The sequence below is a fragment of the Bubalus kerabau genome, chromosome 1, assembly GCF_029407905.1.
Source record: "Bubalus kerabau isolate K-KA32 ecotype Philippines breed swamp buffalo chromosome 1, PCC_UOA_SB_1v2, whole genome shotgun sequence".
Lineage (NCBI taxonomy): Eukaryota > Metazoa > Chordata > Mammalia > Artiodactyla > Bovidae > Bubalus > Bubalus kerabau.
Window position 1 is genome coordinate 207,129,348 of NC_073624.1, and position 20,529 is coordinate 207,149,876.

The following is a 20,529-nucleotide window of genomic DNA, read 5'->3' on the forward strand; positions in this document are numbered from 1 at the left end:
ACACCATGGCATGGAAGAAACAGAGTGAGCCTGCCATCCTGCCTTCTTCTAACTCTTAAGAGCTTATATGCAAACGCAGCTAGGCAGGAAAGAGTGCATTAAAAGCCTGTGCACTGAGGACAGACCACAGCTCTGTTCTTCACTGGAAGATCCTGAGCAACGAGGTTGAGAACATGCATTCCTCTACTGATGTACTGAAATAGAAGTTACTTCCTGTTGCTGCTATGACCTCTGATGGCAATAGAAGCAATCTCAGCTTTAGCAGATGAATATGCACAGCATCCCCACTGGTTAATCCAGGAAGAAAAAATAATTGTATAGAAATTAATAACTTGAGAGTTCATTTACAAATTCCTGGAAAGAATGACTGGACATATTCCTTCAAAGGTCCTGTGCTCTGGCTGAGAATTCTTAACTGGGTGAGGCAGCAAGATGAAGTGACAAGTCACTGAACAGTAAGGACAGCAGAACAGAAGTAGCATTCAATCCCTTGGCATCTTCCAGAATGATGTCCGAGAAGGTCAAAACAGTAAAACTTTACACTACATATTCAGTGAATATAGGCAGTATGTCAGAGACCAGTAATGGAATTCCAAAACATGCAATTTATGAGTCTGAGAACTAGCTCCATAATTAAAACACCCCTCCCCAAGCCCTGCAACACAGAGACAAAAAGGAAACTCTCCATCTTATTGAAATAAGACTTCATTACAAACATAGATAAATATATTTAAATTTTCTTTTTAACTATACTTGAATTCAAACAGATTGTTATAAAACAAAACACTACACACACAGTTGTCTGTATAGCTCATAGAAAACATAAAAACCAGAATGTTGAGTAGATGCTGGTAGTAGAAACTGTAGGGGCAAAACTTCCTTAACAATGAACTGCAGGCCACTAAGGCTTAATAAACATGGCAGACTTCTATTGCTAATGATTTTGTCAACCTTCGGACCCTAGAAATTCAGGATTTCCTCCTTCTTCCTCTACCTGCTTTGGTTTGTGTCTGGCTACGTGGCCGGACAGTAAGCTGCTTTTTAAAGTCCACTAAGCAATCTGTGGCTTCTGAAATAGAAACAAAAGACTTGATGGGAGACTCATTTGAATCGAGATGTGTAAGGGAACTCTGCATCTCTCTGCTGCAGCCTGCTTCTTCTAGCCCTGGTGAAGACACCCTAAAGAGGAGAAAAAAACATCAGAATTCACGATACACCTACTAATAAGCAATAAGTATGTGTCTCAGGGGTATTTACATATACTACTAGCTCACATAATCTTTGGAATACTTCAATCAGATAAGTACTGTCATTTCCCTTTCACAGATGAGGACACTGGGAAAATCATACACCCAAAGCCACACATTTGGGCAGTGAGGAAATGAGGATTCAGACCCAAATTCCCAAATCGTTTGACTTCTAAGTCAAAAGATGAGGGCTGGGTGGGGATAGACAGACAAAAAAGAATAAGACGGCTTTTTCTGTGCTTATATATTAACACCATGAATGAACGGAGGTAGCCATCAAATTCTTAGCCTAGACATATGAGGGTCACAGAGTTATATCAAGAATGGTCACACAGCTCCACAGCTCTCTACTTCAACTCTTTGAATACCACATTATACACAGAATACAGGACCAGGCCTATACTTTTCTAAAACTGCTGACAGCCACACTTCAATGCACACCCCAATTCACCTGAAGGCTCCTGTTTCTGAAAACTTGGTCTTTATCTCTGCATCTGTGATAGGAGATAAAAAGTAATAATTTTTTTAGCAGTGTTACAATCATAATACTTTTCACTGTTCCTGTGCTTCCTATGTTCTGGGCACTGTTCTTCATCAGGTTTATCCAGGTAGCTCAGATCTCCAATACCCAGACCAATGGAATGTGAGCATTAGCATCCAATAGGCTTAGCTGCAGAAGTACAGAGGTGAACATTTTTGAATGAATAACCACTGAACAAACCTACTTCAAATCTGGACTTGAGGAACGAGTTGCCAAGGAAAATATGCTACCTGCAGATCTATAATCTGCTGACCTAAAGGCAGTAGGCTATGGGGCTCAGAGAGGCAGCCTTTTTATAGTCATCAGAAGACACAACAGATTCACTTGGTAGGAATGAACTATTAGAACTAGATGGCAAGCAAATCTCATCAGACCTAAGCAAAAGTTCCTCTTTCATCTACGGTCTAGTAAATTTTAACAAAAGCAACTATCAACAAGAAGAACAATAATAATAATAGCAGCTAACATTTATCAAGAGCCTATTTACACCAGGGAAAATACGTGGACCTTTACTAGATATAATCCTTTCAATCTATGAAGTTGGTATTACTAACTCTATGCAATGCTACAGACTCTCAGGAGGACAGGTTGAGAGACACTAGGCTAAGGGTAACATGAATAATGCACAAAACATTAGGAGAAGACAGTAATGTCTGGTTTTCAATGTAAAAGGTGTTTAGGGCTTGTGCCATTGTCCTATGATTTGGAAATGTTTTTTCCCCAGTTCAACAGGCAGTAGAAAGCTCAAGCTTTATAAAAGCTGAAACAAAACACATGATAAATAAGACAGAGTATTTAATCTTCCTTAGGGAGAGATGATCTAGATCAAGTCTCAAAGGCCAGCTGATTAGGTCAAATGTGCACCCTCATAACTCTAGTAAAAACTGTGTAAAAGAGTTGGTAGTGGCTATGTTTACTGGAAGGCCATAGGCAGAAGCTCACAAAACTGGTCCTGAGGGCCTCACCTGCAGCCTTGTACTCAGACTGTTCCAAGAGACGGAGGAGACGGCCTTCATTTTGGCCTTTATCCTGTGTCAGAGAAAAAGAGATGAAAAGGTTATACAGAGAGTCTAAAATACAACTTCCTTAGCCTAGATCATAGATATCTCCAGGAGAGAAGAGGTGTGGGGACACAGCTGAATGGAAGTCTTTTGCTTTCTAATAAAGGAGGGTATACACAATTAAAAAAAAAAACAAAAGGGCTTCCCTACTGGCTCAGGTGGTAAAGAATCTGCCTGCAATGCAGGAGACCTGGGTTCGAACTCTGGGTCAGGAAGATCCCCTGGAGAAGGAAATGGCAACCCACGCCAGTATTCTTGCCTGGAGAATTTCATGGACAGAACAGCCTGGCAGGCTACAGTCCATGCTGTCTTAAAGAGTCCAACATGACTGAGCGACTTATCACTTTTACACAGTAAAAAAGCAAACATGATTAATAGATGCATCTTTATGCCAAGAATATATCCAGGAATGGATACCAGAGTCAAGGCAAATTATTCTCAGTTCAGTTTAGTTCAGTCACTCAGTTGTGTTCGACTCTTTGTGACCCCATGGACTGCAGCATGCCAGGCTTCCCTGTCCATCACCAACTCCTGGAGCTTGCTCAAACTCATGTCCATTGAATTGGTGATATCATCCAACCATCTCATCCTCTGTCAACCCCTTCTCCTGCCTTCAATCTTTCCCAGCATCAGGGTCTTTTCCAATGAGTCAGTTCTTCACATCAGGTAGCCAAAGTATTGGAGTTTCAGCTTCAGCATCAGTCCTTCCAATGAATATTCAGGACTGATTTCCTTTAGGATTGACTGGCTTGATCTCCTTGCAGTCAAGGGACTCTCAAGAGTCTTTTCCAACATCACAGTTCAAAAGTATCAATTCTTCGGCACTCAGCTTTCTTTATAGTCCAACTCTCACATCTATACATGACTACTGGAAAAACCACAGCTTTGACTAGATGGACTTTTGTTGGCAAAATAATGTCTCTGCTTTTTAATATGCTGTCTAAGTCGATCATGGCTTTTCTTCCAAGGAGATTGCTCTTTACAATCGGACTTTACTTCCATCACCAGTAACATCCATGACTGAGCGTTGTTTTCGCTTTGGCTCCATCTCTTCACTCTTTCTGGAGTTATTTCTCCACTCTTCTCCAGTAGCATATGGGGTACCTACCAACCTGGGGAGTGCATATTTCAGTGTCATATCTTTTTGCCTTTTTATACTGTTCATGGGGTTCTCATGGCAAGAATACTGAAGTGGTTTGCCATTCCCCTCTCCAGTGGACCACATTTTCTCAGAACTCTCCACCATGACCCATCCATCTTGGGTGGCCCTACATGGCATGGCTCATAGTTTCATTGAGTTAGACACGGCTGTGGTCCATGTGATGAGTTTGATTAGTTTTCTGTGATTGTGGTTTATTCTATAGTAACCTTTGACCTATGATAGATTTGGAGAGATTTAAAACAGAAAATAACAAGTTTCAAGTTAGCTTTTAGAGACAGTGATGCCAGAGAAAAAACTAGCTCTGTGGTATAAACACATACCCATAAGCCTCAATTCCAAATTACAACCTCAAAAATCACCCCATTCATAAATGGGTCCCTTTTTCCCTTCATGATATATTATGGCTTCTCCATCTTGGTGTGCAATGATTGCTATGTCAGTAAGTCTAGAATATGGAGCTGCTGCTTTATGTTTAACTTCAAAGCCAAGACTTGTTCTTCCAGTTTTCTAATCACAAAGGCCAGAAAGCACATCTTCCCAGTGACCAGGGCAAGATCCCACGACTTGCTAATAAGGCTAGGTACAATGAGGTGTTCAGCAGAGTTGATCGTGAATATGTTCCTGGCAGTGGGAGTATGACTAGAATATACTTTCTGGAAAGTCATTTGGCAATACGTTTCAAGAGATTTTAAAATGTTTAGATTCATTGCCCTAAGAGCTCCACTTCAGGAAATCTATTCTAAGGAAATAATACAAAGACTAATTAATGCTTTAAACATAGCGTATAATACAAAAGAACTGGAAACAATCTGAATGTCCAATAATATGAGAATGGTTAACTGACTGTGTGATACAAACATTAAGAGTAATTTCAGAAACAGTTTAAAAATATACTTAGGAAGTTTGTTATGCTATAATGATAACTGTGTATGTACATATACAATTAATTAAAAATGCATAGAAAAAAAAGACTGGAAAAAAAATAGGCCAAAATACTAAAAGATGTCATCTTTGAGTAAATTACGGGTGATAATTCCCCCTGATTCTTCATATTTTTTTAACTTCCTGTATTTTCTATATTAAGTGTATACTACTTGAATATATATTATTTTTAATTAAAAGAAAAAATAATTTTAAAAAGCACAAATCTAGTTTCAAGATAAACAGAAGAAAAGGAAAGAGGGAGGAAGGGGAGAAAGAAAGCCCCAAACAGAAATGTGAAGAACTAGGTAACCTTCCCTAAAACACTCCATACATACCTTTAGGTTCCTCAGCCACTGTGGACGCTTCCTCCCCACAGCTGTGCATACTCTCTCACTCTCTTCAGGCTCATCTCCTTGGTCACCTCTTGCAAGCTGGAGACAGGACTCTACATGACACTGGTACTCTCTGAGTGGAACAAGGGATTTACAGAGGTAACACTTCTCATCCCTAGCCAATCAGAAAAAAATGGAGAAAAAGTGGTTTAAAAAAAAAAAAAAGATTTGCTTTTGCCTCTATGCTCCTAGATACATCTCAAATTGTGTTTTTACATCTTAAAGTTATTCTATGGAGGAGAAATGTCAACCAAAGCAGAATCGCTGCTCTCAGCAGGATCATCAATAAAATGAACCCAATGCCAATCCAAAGGACTGAGTGATTAGCGGTTTTCCCTGGGTGTTTCTTTGTATCCTGCTGTTGCAGCAGTAGGATGATGATGAAATAAGCTCTTCTAACTAACTCAAACAATGCTGATTGCTCTCCAGACATAAAATATTCTGTCAAACTCTTCTCAAATTAAGTGTAATAGTTTTTTCAAAGGGAAGTTAAAAATTTAGACAGAAAAGGGAACACCAAGAGCATTAAATCAAAAATGACATTTCTACCAGGGAGGGTGAACTTGTCTGATTAGTAAATCAAGTCTGTCTATATGCTGCCTTCCTCAATTCTAGAGCTAGGAAGTTACTAAAACCATGTGGCTCTACCAGAGGCTTTTGCATAACTTCATATATATAGCTATTTTTATCTTTTTATAACGACTTTGTGTAAAGAGAGGAAATTATGTCTTGAGGTAAAGTTTATTGGGCATCAGTGAAAATGGAATCACTGGAGACAAAGGAAGAAAATGAACATTCATGAAGTATTTTCTCTGTGGTGAGAACTGGTGCATGGTCCTTTAAACACAATTTCTCAATTAATTCCTTGGCCTGGTTAGGAAGGTACTAGTCTCCTCAATGTCCTATAGCTAGTAATTGTCAGAAGCCAGGTCTGCCTGACTCATAAGATCATCTTAGTTTTACAAAGCTAAAGAAAACCTTCCAAAACTTCTTGCTGTTGCTACTCAGTTACTATAGAAAGATTTAGACTGCCTTTAAGAAAAGTTTCTCTGAGAGGTCTTTAAAATAAGAGGAATAAGTCTCTCAAGTAATTAATCATCAGAGAGACTACAAGTGAAACTCTGCTTTATGAGAAAAGTTAGACTAGTGTACTTTTCAAGGTTTATCCATTAATGTAAAAAGCATTATTAATACCCTACTTTCATGAGAGAAGCAGCACTGTAAAAGCAGCATAAGTTTTTGAGTCAGGTAGACTTTGCCAGTTCTGGCCACATAATCTTAACCAGTTACCTATAATTTCCCTTCAGTTTCTATAGCTATTAAAAAAAAAAAATACTACCATATCAACAACTGTGATAGTTATAAAGTAAATAAAGCACTCAGCACTGTGGCCGGCACATAATATTAAAAGCTCAACAAAGAGGTATTACTGTTATTGCTGTCTCACACACATTCTATTAGATGCTGGGGATATAAACATGAATGAAGGCAAGTATCTGTCTTCAAATATTATAACTCACAGCCTAGCCAGGGAGACAGAAATGTCAAAAATCAAAGAAAAAAGATTAGTGCAATACTGTGATGAATACAGTCCTAGAATATCTGCATGATGGTAGGATTCTAAAAAAAGGAAGTGGATCAGCTCTGCTCAATTGGATTAAGGAAGGCAGCTATGAAATTTAGAGTCTAAGACAGGATCTGTGTTTCAAAGAAAAATGTTTTTAATTACTAACTGTTCTAATGTATTTTTGGTGATATTTTTACTTTTAGGAGGTAGCACTTATACCTGACCTCCCCTTGCCTGTGCCTCCACTGGGAACGAATGTGCATTCTTAGTCAAGCTGCAACCCACAACCCAAGGAAGTCTTCAATATTGCCCAACTTCTTGCAACTCAACTTCTGCACCATTACATTGCAAAATAGCTCACTGCTTCCCCAAAGCACCAAACACCAAAACGCAAATTCAAAGAAAACAGAAAGCAATGTGGAAGTGGAGTGGGTGGCAGGGTCCTTTCAGAATAACAAAAAGGGTCACAAGAGGCCACCAATACTGACACAAACTGAGAATACTAAAAAGAAATTCAGGCGTTAAAGCAACGATTTGATTGCCTGGTCACAGAAACCCAGGGTAAGAGAGGAACTGGTCTCTCATTTGGTCTAAGCAATGGTTTGTTAAGCAAGAGCTCTGTAAACACAATGCGCCTACTTACTTGTCAATGTCTAGGGAAGTCTGAGCCGTTGTCACACTGTCACGTCTGTTCAAGGCCTCTCTTTGACTCCGAGTCAACACTTTCAACAAAAAAAGAAAGACAAGAAATGAACCAAAAAAAGAAGAACATCTGTTAGCTGGCAGTAGACTGTAAATATAAAATGTATTGGAAGTAGAAAAATTTTAAATTCTGTTCCAAATGGGAGAGGTGACTAGGAAACCTCTGCCTTTCTACTATAGAGAATATTACTTACATAACATGGACTGAAACTGCCAGCTGCAAGGTATTACCATATTTGCAATGAGATCTATTTTCCCTCTATTTGCCATTAGATCTAAAGATCTATTCCACACAAAGAAAAGTTTCTGTGTACTACCCCAACTTGCAGCACTCAGGGGAAGGATTTATACTTTCCCAATGAAAATTCTGTCTGGTGTGATATACGCTCCAATAAGATGCTTTTTGATACATAGCAATGACAGCTACATCTGAGTACCCACATTAGCTCCAATCTTTATAAAACACTGGAAAGGGTTCCATTTACCAGTGAGAAAAGCAGAGCTCAGAACAGTTAACACAACAAGTCTTTTCCACTACACTAGGACCACCACCTCCTCCTAATTCTAGTGAATATAGACAGCTTTAGCCCAGGTGGCATACAAATTCTTTTCTCATACCAAAAGGTATGTTTACAAAAGCACATTCTCTTAAAGGGTTTTGGAAGTTAATTAACCAACTGTTTTTCAGTCTTCATTCCTTGCAGTTAACAAGAATTATGAACATCTCACTCCAAACCTTGCCTTTGTCCCTCCTGACACTTGAAATTCCCATGATAGAAGATTTAGAAAGGTTATCAGTTCACAAAATAATTTAGGTTGTGGAAGCATTTACCTAAACCAGAGGTTAGCAAATTTTTTCTGTACAGGACCAGGCAGTAAGTAGTTTAGGTTTGGAAGGCCATATGGTCTCTGTTACAACTACTCAACTGGGCATGAGCATTCCTATAGTAGGAAGGCAGCCATAGACAACATTATAATGGGGTGTGGTGTGTGCTAAGTAACTGCAGTCATGTCCGACTCTTTTGGAACCCTAGGGACTATAGGCTTCCCATCAGGCTTCTCTGTCCATGGGATTCTCCAGGCAAGAATACTGGACTGGGTTGCCATGTCCTTCTCCAGGGGATCTTCCCAACTCAGAATCGAACCCAGGTCTCTGGCACTGCAGTCAGATTCTTCACCATCTTAAAACTTCATTTACAAAAACAGATGTCTGACTGTATTTGGCTCTGGCTGGCCATAGTTTACCTACCCTTCTAGTCCAACCTACCATTCATAAAAATGCCTCTAAAAGTATCCCTGACAAGTGATTATACGGTCTCAACCTGACTATGTCCCATTACTGAGGAGAATTCACTTCCTCCTAGAGAAACCCATTCTACTGCTACACACCATTTCTAGCTCAATCTGCATTTACAGGCTGTATGGATACGTTTACCTCCTTTTCCAGAAGTCAGTTCTTTGAACACGGAACAAGCTGCATTACTTGTAACCTTCAAAACAGGTACTATATCTAGTCATTAAACCAATCTGTAATAAGACTTGGAATACAGATCCTTTTGAGGGCCTAGGGTAGCTCTAATCCTTTTAATGATCCTCCAGAGACTGGTATTATTATTCTGTCCTATTTTAAAGGTACAAAAATAAACTCAGAGGAATTGACTTTGCCAAGCTATCACAACTAGGAAGAACAACCCAGGACACAGTCTAGATCTGTCTGATTCTTATAGCCATGTTTTATCTTTCGAGTTAACCTCTACATATACCCCAATCTGTTAAGTCTTCCATATGTGTGGCACCCCAAAACAGATCCAATATTCCAACAAGCAATCTGACCAGTAAAGAGAACACAAGAACCACAAGCTACCTCATCCAGACTAATTCAGCCAAGGCTGTGACAATCCTGATATTCTACTGGCTTAAACTGAACTTAAAGGCAATTAAGATATATCCCCCTTCCTCCCAAATCATCTTCAAAATGCTATCAAGACAGGTCTCCTAATTCTATGTTTGGGTAACTAAACTGTTGGGTATTTTTCCCCTTCAACAGGGCTTTATAATTATCCCTGTTCTTTTCAGTTGCACATTGCAGTCTGTTGAGATCATCTGAAGTCTTGATTCTGTCATCTGATGTTATACTAGCTCTCTGTTCCAGCTCTGCTTCATCTGCATATATGACAAGCATGCTTTCTACATCTTCATCCAAGTCACTGGGGAAAAATGGTTGTAAATGATTAGGCCAAGGACACAGAAAACTGTGGCATGTTACCAGAGGAGCCTATCTTCTCCTAGTCCAAATTTGCTTTAAATACTTAATCAAGCAAATATTTATTGAGAATCTTTAATGTGTGAGTAACTTGGGGTGATAACAGGAAATTATGAGGCATGGTCCTTTCTCTAAAGGAGCTCACAATTTACTAAGGGAGACAGCACATACACTAAAATCACTGTAATACGTTAAAGAGATATGTATAATAAAACATGATCATATATAGAAGCAACTATTAATAATATCTTGTCTCTGGGGAGGATGACAGGGAGACCAGGGGACTAGACCAGGCAGTAGGCATATTTTTCACTATATAGTTTTCTATACTACTGAATTAAAAAATTTAAAAAGTATGCATTTACCTGAAAAAAATGAAAACTCTAATTCAAAAATATATGTATCCCTATGGTCACTGCAGCATTATTTACAATAGCCAAGATATGGAAGCAACATAAGTGTAACAGATGAATGGATAGAGAAGAGGTGATATGTGTGTCAACGGAGTATTATTCAGACATTTAAAAAAAAAAAAAAGCCCTTGCCATTTGCAACAACATGGATGGACCTAGAGTGTATTATGCTAAGTGACATAAGTCAGACAGAGAAAGACAAGCACTACATGATTTCACCTATATGTAGAATCTAAAAAATAAAACAAACAAATACAACAAAACAGAAACTGAGTCACAGAAACAAAGAACAAATAGGGAGTTGCCAGGGGTGGGCAGCAGAGGGCAGGGGGGCATGGACGGGGGAATTAGGTGAGGGTGATTAAGAAGTACAAACTTCCAGTTAGAAAATTAAAAAAAATTTTTTTTAAGTTTCTCCCTTTTCTCTTCAAAGGGAGAAAAAGAGACCATCTTATAGTGAGGACTTAGGCACAAATTAGACTAGATGATCTATTTCTAAGTTCCCTCCAACTCAGAGATTTTATAAGTAAAAATAAAGTACTGCAGGAGAAAAACATCCTGGACATAGTTGTATAACCACCTACAAAACCCACCTCCTATTCTATCAGCTAACCCACATTTCTCCAACTTATGTACAAGGACTTTGAGAGATTTTATCAAGTGCCTTGCTGAAATCAATTCTTTTTTTTTTTTTTTTTTTTATTTTTAAACTTTACATAACTGTATTAGTTTTGCCAAATATCAAAATGAATCCGCCACAGGTATACATGTGTTCCCCATCCTGAACCCTCCTCCCTCCTCCCTCCCCATTCCATCCCTCTGGGTCTTCCCAGTGCACCAGCCCCAAGCATCCAGTATAGTGCTTCGAACCTGGACTGGCGACTCATTTCATACATGATATTTTACATGTTTCAATGCCATTCTCCCAAATCTTCCCACCCTCTCCCTCTCTCACAGAGTCCATAAGACTGTTCTATACATCAGTGTCTCTTTTGCTGTCTCATACACAGGGTTATTGTTACCATCTTTCTAAATTCCATATATATGCGTTAGTATACTGTATTGGTGTTTTTCTTTCTGGCTTACTTCACTCTGTATAATAGGCTCCAGTTTCATCCACCTCATTAGAACTGATTCAAATGTATTCTTTTTAATGGCTGAGTAATACTCCATTGTGTATATGTACCACAGCTTTCTTATCCATTCATCTGCTGATGGACATCTAGGTTGCTTCCATGTCCTGGCTATAATAAACAGTGCTGCGATGAACATTGGGGTACACGTGTCTCTTTCCCTTCTGGTTTCCTCAGTGTGTATGCCCAGCAGTGGGATTGCTGGATCATAAGGCAGGTCTATTTCCAGTTTTTTAAGGAATCTCCACACTGTTCTCCATAGTGGCTGTACTAGTTTGCATTCCCACCAACAGTGTAAGAGGGTTCCCTTTTCTCCACACCCTCTCCAGCATTTATTACTTGTAGACTTTTGGATCGCAGCCATTCTGACTGGTGTGAAATGGTACCTCATAGTGGTTTTGATTTGCATTTCTCTGATAATAAGTGATGTTGAGCATCTTTTCATGTGTTTGTTAGCCATCTGTATGTCTTCTTTGGAGAAATGTCTATTTAGTTCTTTGGCCCATTTTTTGATTGGGTCATTTATTTTTCTGGAGTTGAGTTGTAGGAGTTGCTTGTATATTCTCAAGATTAGTTGTTTGTCAGTTGCTTCATTTGCTATTATCTTCTCCCATTCTGAAGGCTGTCTTTTCACCTTGCTAATAGTTTCCTTTGATGTGCAGAAGCTTTTAAGGTTAATTAGGTCCCATTTGTTTATTTTTGCTTTTATTTCCAATATTCTGGGAGGTGGGTCATAGAGGATCCTGCTGTGATGTATGTCAGAGAGTGTTTTGCCTATGTTCTCCTCTAGGAGTTTTATAGTTTCTGGTCTTACGTTTAGATCTTTAATCCATTTTGAGTTTATTTTTGTGTATGGTGTTAGAAAGTGTTCTAGTTTCATTCTTTTACAAGTGGTTGACCAGATTTCCCAGCACCACTTGTTAAAGAGATTGTCTTTAATCCATTGTATATTCTTGCCTCCTTTGTCAAAGATAAGGTGTCCATATGTGCGTGGATTTATCTCTGGGCTTTCTATTTTGTTCCATTGATCTATATTTCTGTCTTTGTGCAAGGATTGAGAAGATGCAAGAAAGGTTTAACAAGGACTTAGAAGAAATAAAAAAGAGTCAATATATGATGAATAATGCAATAAGTGAAATTAAAAACACTCTGGAGGCAACAAATAGTAGAATAACAGAGGCAGAAGATAGGATTAGTGAATTAGAAGATAGAATGGTAGAAATAAATGAATCAGAGAGGACAAAAGAAAAACGAATTAAAAGAAATGAGGACAATCTCAGAGACCTCCAGGACAATATTAAACGCTACAACATTCGAATCATAGGGGTCCCAGAAGAAGAAGACAAAAAGAAAGATCATGAGAAAATACTTGAGGAGATAATAGTTGAAAACTTCCCTAAAATGGGGAAGGAAATAATCACCCAAGTCCAAGAAACCCAGAGAGTCCCAAACAGGATAAACCCAAGGCGAAACACCCCAAGACACATAGTAATCAAATTAACAAAGATCAAACACAAAGAACAAATATTAAAAGCAGCAAGGGAAAAACAACAAATAACACACAAGGGAATTCCCATAAGGATAACAGCTGATCTTTCAATAGCAACTCTCCAAGCCAGGAGGGAATGGCAAGACATACTTAAAGTGATGAAAGAAAATAACCTACAGCCCAGATTATTGTACCCAGCAAGGATCTCATTCAAGTATGAAGGAGAAATCAAAAGCTTTTCAGACAAGCAAAAGCTGAGAGAATTCTGCACCACCAAACCAGCTCTCCAACAAATACTAAAGGATATTCTCTAGACAGGAAACACAAATATGGTGTATAAATTCGAACCCAAAACAATAAAGTAAATGGCAACAGGGTCATACGTATCAGTAATTACCTTAAACGTAAATGGGTTGAATGCCCCAACCAAAAGACAAAGACTGGCTGAATGGATACAAAAACAAGACCCCTACATATGTTGTCTACAAGAGACCCACCTCAAAACAGGGGACACATACAGACTGAAAGTGAAGGGCTGGAAAAAGATTTTCCATGCAAATAGGGACCAAAAGAAAGCAGGAGTAGCAATACTCATATCAGATAAAATAGACTTTAAAACAAAGACTGTGAAAAGAGACAAAGATGGTCACTACATAATGATCAAAGGATCAATCCAAGAAGAAGATATAACAATTATAAATATATATGCACCCAACACGGGAGCACCGCAGTATGTAAGACAAATGCTAACAAGTATGAAAGAAGAAATTAACAATAACACAATAATAGTGGGAGACTTTAATACCCCACTCACACCTATGGATAGATCAACTAAACAGAAAATTAACAAGGAAACACAAACTTTAAACGATACAATAGACCAGTTAGACCTAATTGATATCTATAGGACATTTCATCCCAAAACAATGAATTTCACCTTCTTCTCAAGTGCACATGGAACCTTCTCCAGGATAGATCACATCCTGGGCCATAAAGCTAGCCTTGGTAAATTCAAAAAAATAGAAATCATTCCAAGCATCTTTTCTGACCACAATGCAGTAAGATTAGATCTCAATTACAGGAGAAAAACTATTAAAAAATCCAACATATGGAGGCTGAACAACACGCTGCTGAATAACCAACAAATCACAGAAGAAATCAAAAAAGAAATCAAAATTTGCATAGAAACGAATGAAAATGAAAACACAACAACCCAAAACCTGTGGGACACGGTAAAAGCAGTCCTAAGGGGAAAGTTCATAGCAATACAGGCACACCTCAAGAAACAAGAAAAAAGTCAAATAAATAACCTAACTCTACAACTGAAATCAATTCTTAAAAGATTGGCATTTCAGACTACATAAACCTTTAAGTGTTTGCCACCCCCTCTCTATTTGTTCCCCATCTTGACTATCAAGTATTTTTCCAAAAGAAATACTTAGAAATCACTTCACAAACATGGCTGGGAAAGAAATTAATTGTCTACAGAACTTTATATTAATATGAAGGTGAAGGTGTTAAGTCACTCAGTCACGTCCGACTCTTTGCAAACCCATGGACTGTAATCCGCCAGGCTCCTCTGTCCATGGAATTCTCCAAGGAAGAACACTGGAGTGGGTTGCAATTCCCTTCTCCAGGGGATTTTCCCAATGCAGGGATTGAACTCAGGTTTTATGTGTTGCAGGCATATTCTTTACTGCCTGAGCCACCAGGGAAGCTCTCTGTATATTAATTTACACCTCTGTAAATAGCACGTTTCTGTTATTTGTCAGTCATTTTTCTATATCACAAGAACTTCTGAATCCAGAGATTCCAGATTTTGATTTGATCTCTTTACCATCTGCAACACAGTCTAGCAAAGATTACATGCTAATAAATATTTGTCAATTTAAGTCATAGCAAGGGATTCATGGGGAAAAAGGACTCTTATTTTATGAGAACTTTTTCTGTACCAGGGACTTAATAAACATAATTGTTAATCTTTACAACAGTCCTGCAAGGCACATATCACTATTTGTATTTTATATATGATGAAATAAACTGACCAAGATCACAAAGCTAAAAACAACAAAGAAACATGGCACCAAGAATAAAATATGAGTCTGACTTTAAAGAAATATATGTTCTTCTCTAAGAGCAGGCTGCCTCTCCTGGGAAATAAGATGGCAAAGGATGGGAAGACAAAAAATGATAAATGGGCAGGTGGAAAAGAGATTTGGCAGATGGCTGAGAATTATATGCTAATTCTATATTAAATGTTATGATCAGAGAAGACTTGGACTGGGCCTTGCAGCTACATTTTTCCTTTGAAAACTACCACCCCTACAAAGGAGCAGAAAGGTGGTAAGTTGCTCTAAAAGAATCTCCTACTCTGGTTTATGAGTGCTGAGAGAGCCATTTCAACTAGCTGCAGGATGAGAATTCAATATGAAACTTAAATCCAAAAACTCAGTTGCTGGTGACAATAGCCAAAAATTTCAAAAGGGAACAATGGAGTCTGAGGACAACTCCAGGAGAACAACTACCTAGGCAAGGTAAGCAAAACAGAAAGGAGGAATATCACTGAGAGCTGAGAGAGCCACCCATAAACCTACAACCATTAACTCAGGTCTTTATAAACCACTAGATGGAAAACACCCTAGGAAACTGTACTTGGGACTTGACTTGGCACTGTCAAGATACAAAGAAGCAGTGACACACAATGAAATAACATGCATCAACTTTATAGTTGGATAAATCCATCCCCAAGTTGGGATTCTACTAGTTGTGTTGCCTTCCGTAAGTTACCTAAGCTCTCCGAGTATCAGCTGACTTACCCACAAAGTGACATGATAATAAGCATCTATCCCCTTGGGTTTTGGTAAGGCTCACATCAAATAATCCAAATAAGTTTAAGAGTGTTTGTGCACAGAAAGCACTCAGGTAATGTTCAGTTCAGTTCAGTCGCTCAGTCGTGTCCGACTCTTTGCGACCCCATGAATTGCAGCACGCCAGGCCTCCCTGTCCATCACCAACTCCCGGAGTTCACTCAGACTCACGTCCATCGAGTAAGTGATGCCATCCAGCCATCTCATCCTCTGTTGTCCCCTTTTCCTCCTGCCCCCAATCCCTCCCAGCATCAGGGTCTTTTACAATGAGTCAACTCTTTGCATGAGGTGGCCAAAGTATTGGAGTTTCAGCTTTAGCATCAGTCCTTCCAAAGAACACCCAGGACTGATCTCCTTTAGAATGGACTGGTTGGATCTCCTTGCAGTCCAAGGGACTCTCAAGAGTCTTCTCCAACACCACAGTTCAAAAGCATCAATTCTTCAGCGCTCAGCTTTCTTCACAGTCCAACTCTCACATCCATACATGACCACTGGAAAAACCAAAGCTTTGACTAGACCAACCTTTGTTGGCAAAGTAATGTCTCTGCTTTTGAATATGCTATCTCGGTTGGTCATAACTTTCCTCCCAAGGAGTAAGTGTCTTTTAATTTTATGGCTGCAATCACCATCTGCAGTGATTTTGGAGCCCAAAAAAATGAAGTCTGACACTGTTTCCACTGGTTCCCCATCTATTTCCCATGAAGTGATGGGACCAGATGCTGTGATCTTAGTTTTCTGAATGTTGAGCTTTAAGCCAACTTTTTCACTCTCCTCTTTCACTTTCATCAAGAGGCTTTTTAGTTCCTCTTTACTTTCTGCCAATGTGGTGTCATCTGCATATCTGAGGTTATTAATATTTCTCCCGGCAATCTTGATTCCAGCTTGTGCTTCTTCCAGCCCAGCGTTTCTCATGATCTACTCTGCATATAGTTGTTTATTACTATGTAATTCTTGTTATTAGTCTTCCATATTTATTTCTTAGTTGTATCCAAAGATGTAAGCCCATCTTTAAATCAACAACTACCAGCCTATTGGATTAGGTTTTACTCTTAAGTGTTTCCCATTCTAATTTGTACAAATAAAATGAAATAACCAAAGCATCACATAACAATTACCAATACTATGTAAGCATCAGATCAGATCAGTCGCTCAGTCGTGTCCGACTCTTTGCGACCCCATGGATTGCAGCACGCCAGGCCTCCCTGTCCATCACCAACTCCCGGAGTTCACTCAGACTCACGTCCATCAAGTCAGGGATGCCATCCAGCCATCTCATCCTCTGTCGTCCTCTTCTCCTCTTGCCCCCAATCCCTCCCAGCATCAGAGTCTTTTCCAATGAGTCAACTCTTCGCATGAGGTGGCCAAAGTACTGGAGTTGCAGCTTTAGCATCATTCCTTCCAAAGAAATCCCAGGGCTGATCTCCTTCAGAATGGACTGGATCTCCTTGCAGTCCAAGGGACTCTCAAGAGTCTTCTCCAACACCACAGTTCAAAAGCATCAATTCTTCGGCACTCAGCCTTCTTCACAGTCCAACTCTCACATCCATACACGACCACAGGAAAAACCATAGCCTTGACTAGATGAACCTTTGTTGGCAAAGTAATGTCTCTGCTTTTGAATATGCTATCTAGGTTGGTCATAACTTTCCTTCCAAGGAGTAAGCGTCTTTTAATTTCATGGCTGCAGTCACCATCTGCAGTGATTTTGGAGCCCAAAAAAATAAAAACTATTTCTACTGTTTCCCCATCTATTTCCCATGAAGTGATGGGACCGGATGCCATGATCTTCATTTTCTGAATGTTGAGCTTTATGCCAACTTTTTCACTCTCCACTTTCACTTTCATCAAGAGGCTTTTTAGTTCCTCTTCACTTTCTGCCATAAGGGTGGTGTCATCTGCATATGTGAGGTTATTGATATATGTAAGCATCAGCACATTTATTTTCAAAATCCAAAGCAGACAAGCAATCAAAAATAAAAACATAAGACCTTGAACTGTAAACAATGAAGACAATGGCTCCTTGAGTTAAACGTATATACGTACAAAAAAGAGAGATTTGGCAGAATGACAGAAGTTAGTCTCAGTTTATCTCCCTCAGCCTCAAAACCACATCAGCAGAAAATAATGTGAGGCCACAGAATTGTTTATGTTCCTGTTAAGGCTGACTGTCCTCCAACTTAGCACTTTCTTAGTGAAATGTTAGAGGAAAAAGCAAAGGCCTGCTCCACTTGCATGTTGCCTGCTTCACTGCTGGCAGCCTTTCCTAAGAGACTAGACCCAACACAAAGGCTATCAAAAGAACTGACCATTATCTACCATTTTGAGACATGTGGCTATTTAAATTTAAATCTCAATTAGAATTAAACGTAATTTAAAATTTAGCTAATCAATCACATGAGTTAAATTTCAAGTGTTCAATAACCACATGCGACTTGTGGCTACCGTGTTTGGTCCTACTGTTACAGAACATTTCTGTCACTATAGACAGTTCCACTGGCTAGCACTTCTCCTTTAAGAGATAACCAGGACTAACCCTTTATTGCCTTAAACTTGCTTACCTTGGACACCCCGAGAAATTCAAGCTTCCCGTGGCTTCTCTCATCACTTAGATTCTCATTCCCACATGTCTCTAATCTGTCATCTGGGCACACTTTTCTAATATGACTCAGTCTCCCGCTACTGCTCTCACAATAACTGCCCTCTGGAATTTGGGTCAGTAATCAAAAAAAAATCCTTGATGTTCTTAACCTTCTTTGTGAAAGTACTCTTCATCTTCTGGCTGTAACTAAAAGATGGCTGTCCTCTGAAGGTACTGTTTCTCCCTGTACCCTCTCAAGTACTGGCTGTTTCTTCTTCCTTACAACTCAGTATCACTGACCCGGAGATGGAGTAGATACCCTCTTACTCCTCACTGTTGCTTCCAGACTACTGGAAAAACCTCTTTTGAAGCACAAACCATTCTGCTGCCCTTGCTACTCCACCTTGAAGAAGTCATCTACTATCCCCCTCATCACCCACCCCACCCACTTTCCTGGCCATTCACTGAACATTTTAACAGATGACTTACTTTGTTTTTGCCCCTCTTGCCATCATTTTTTATTATTTTAATGCCTATATATTAGCTGAAGAATATGCAAGTTGCAGTTTTTTGTAGTTCAACCTTAGGTTAGCTATGGTTCAATTCAGTATCTGTCCTCTCACTTCCTTGACCTTTTTGCTATCAGCTCCCATGGATGAGATTTTTGCTTTGCTCAAGTGGGACTGGGAGAGAGAAGAAAGCATAATGCCTTCAGGCATCCATTGCATGTAATGCATTAACCTCTGTCCTCTGCATTTAGAATAGTACCAACCAGTTATGTACCATCCTTGGGAGAAGTAAGGAAAACATTCCATTCATTTTCTGTATTCTGTGGTTCCAGTGAGGAACTCTGATTGAGCCTGTCAATAATGATCACGCCACTTTCAAGACCACCACCACCTATCTTTTCCAGCTCACTCCTTCTAATACTCTAATTCTAATAATCCTTCAGCCCCACTAGAACATCTAATTCCAGGCTATCACCTTTTCGTTGTCCATCATCCTGTCACATCCTCACTTTCCTTCTTACCTAACTTAGATCTCATGGTGATCATACCAACTATTCCTCTGAATATTTTCTCAACTTATTTCTACTGTACTGCCTCACAAAACCCAATTCTGGTTAATTCTAATTCACCACCTATTATGTGTCCCTACCTAAGCAGCACAACTGTGCTGACTATGCTCATGTTATATTTAAGACCCAAAACCTCAAGCAGCACCTCAGTGTGGCCAGCACCTCAGTGTGGTTCTACATATTCTACATGTTCTACTGTCAGAAATTATTTCACAACTTCTATGCTATCCTCAAACTTTCAATATTCATCCTGACTCTGCTGTCACTATTCTATTTTGTTTCAATGTTGTTGTCATTGTTGTTCAATAGATATGTTATGTCCAACTCTTTGCAACCCCATGGACTACAGTATGCCAGGCTTCCCTGTCCTTCACTATCTCCCAGAGTTTGCTCAACTTCATGTCCATTGAGTAGCTGATGCTAACCATCTCATCATCTGCTACCCTCTTCTCCTTTTGCCTTCAATCTTTCCCAGCATCAGGGTCTCTTCTAGTGGGTTGGTTCTTCACATCAAGTGGCCAAAGTATTAGAGTTTCAGCTTTAGCATCAGTCCTTCCAATGAATATTCAGGATTGATTTCCTTTAGGATTGACTGGTTGGATCTCCTTGCAGTCCAACGGACTCTCAAGAGTCTTCTCCAGCAATTACATAAATATGAAACAATTATATTTGTTTCAACATAACACTTTTATTGGGATAAAATTACATAGTATATTCTGAGTATATTCACAGAGTTGTATAATTATCATCACTACCTATTTTAATATTTTCATTAACTAAAAAAGAAACTAGTTCCCATTAGCAGCCATTCTCCTTTTCCCCCAAACTCCCAGCCCTAGGCAACCATGAATTTGCTTTCTGTCCCTATGGATTTGCCTATTCTGGGCATGTCTGATAAACGGAATCATACAATATGCGGGCTTTTGTGACTGACTTCTTTCACTTAACATATGTTTTCAAGGTTTATCCATATTGTGGCATGTGACAGTACTTCGTTCCTTTTTTTCCCCACAGCAGTTGCACCATTTTACACTCCCAACAGTGTACTGGGGTTCCAATTTCTCCATATTTTTACCAACATTTGCTATTTTCATTTTTTTAAATAGCCATTC

The 20,529-nt window shown here is 39.2% G+C and overlaps 1 protein-coding gene across 7 annotated transcripts in view; it reads right to left on the bottom strand.

Annotated features, from left to right (window-relative positions):
* Positions 1-571: 571 nt before the first annotated feature.
* The window catches only part of UIMC1 (ubiquitin interaction motif containing 1), a 139,263-nt gene continuing 119,305 nt past the window's right edge, over positions 572-20,529 (bottom strand). For 6 of the 7 annotated variants that reach the window (XM_055551064.1, XM_055551037.1, XM_055551046.1 and 3 more), the window contains 5 exons: positions 7,538-7,616; positions 5,271-5,442; positions 2,754-2,817; positions 1,699-1,741; positions 572-1,179 (listed from right to left, as the gene is read on the bottom strand). In XM_055551064.1, the coding sequence (XP_055407039.1) occupies positions 969-1,179; positions 1,699-1,741; positions 2,754-2,817; positions 5,271-5,442; positions 7,538-7,616 (569 nt within the window). In that variant the 3' untranslated portion in view covers positions 572-968. The remainder of the gene's footprint in view (positions 1,180-1,698; positions 1,742-2,753; positions 2,818-5,270; positions 5,443-7,537; positions 7,617-20,529) is intronic. The other variant, XM_055551059.1, reaches the window with a different exon arrangement.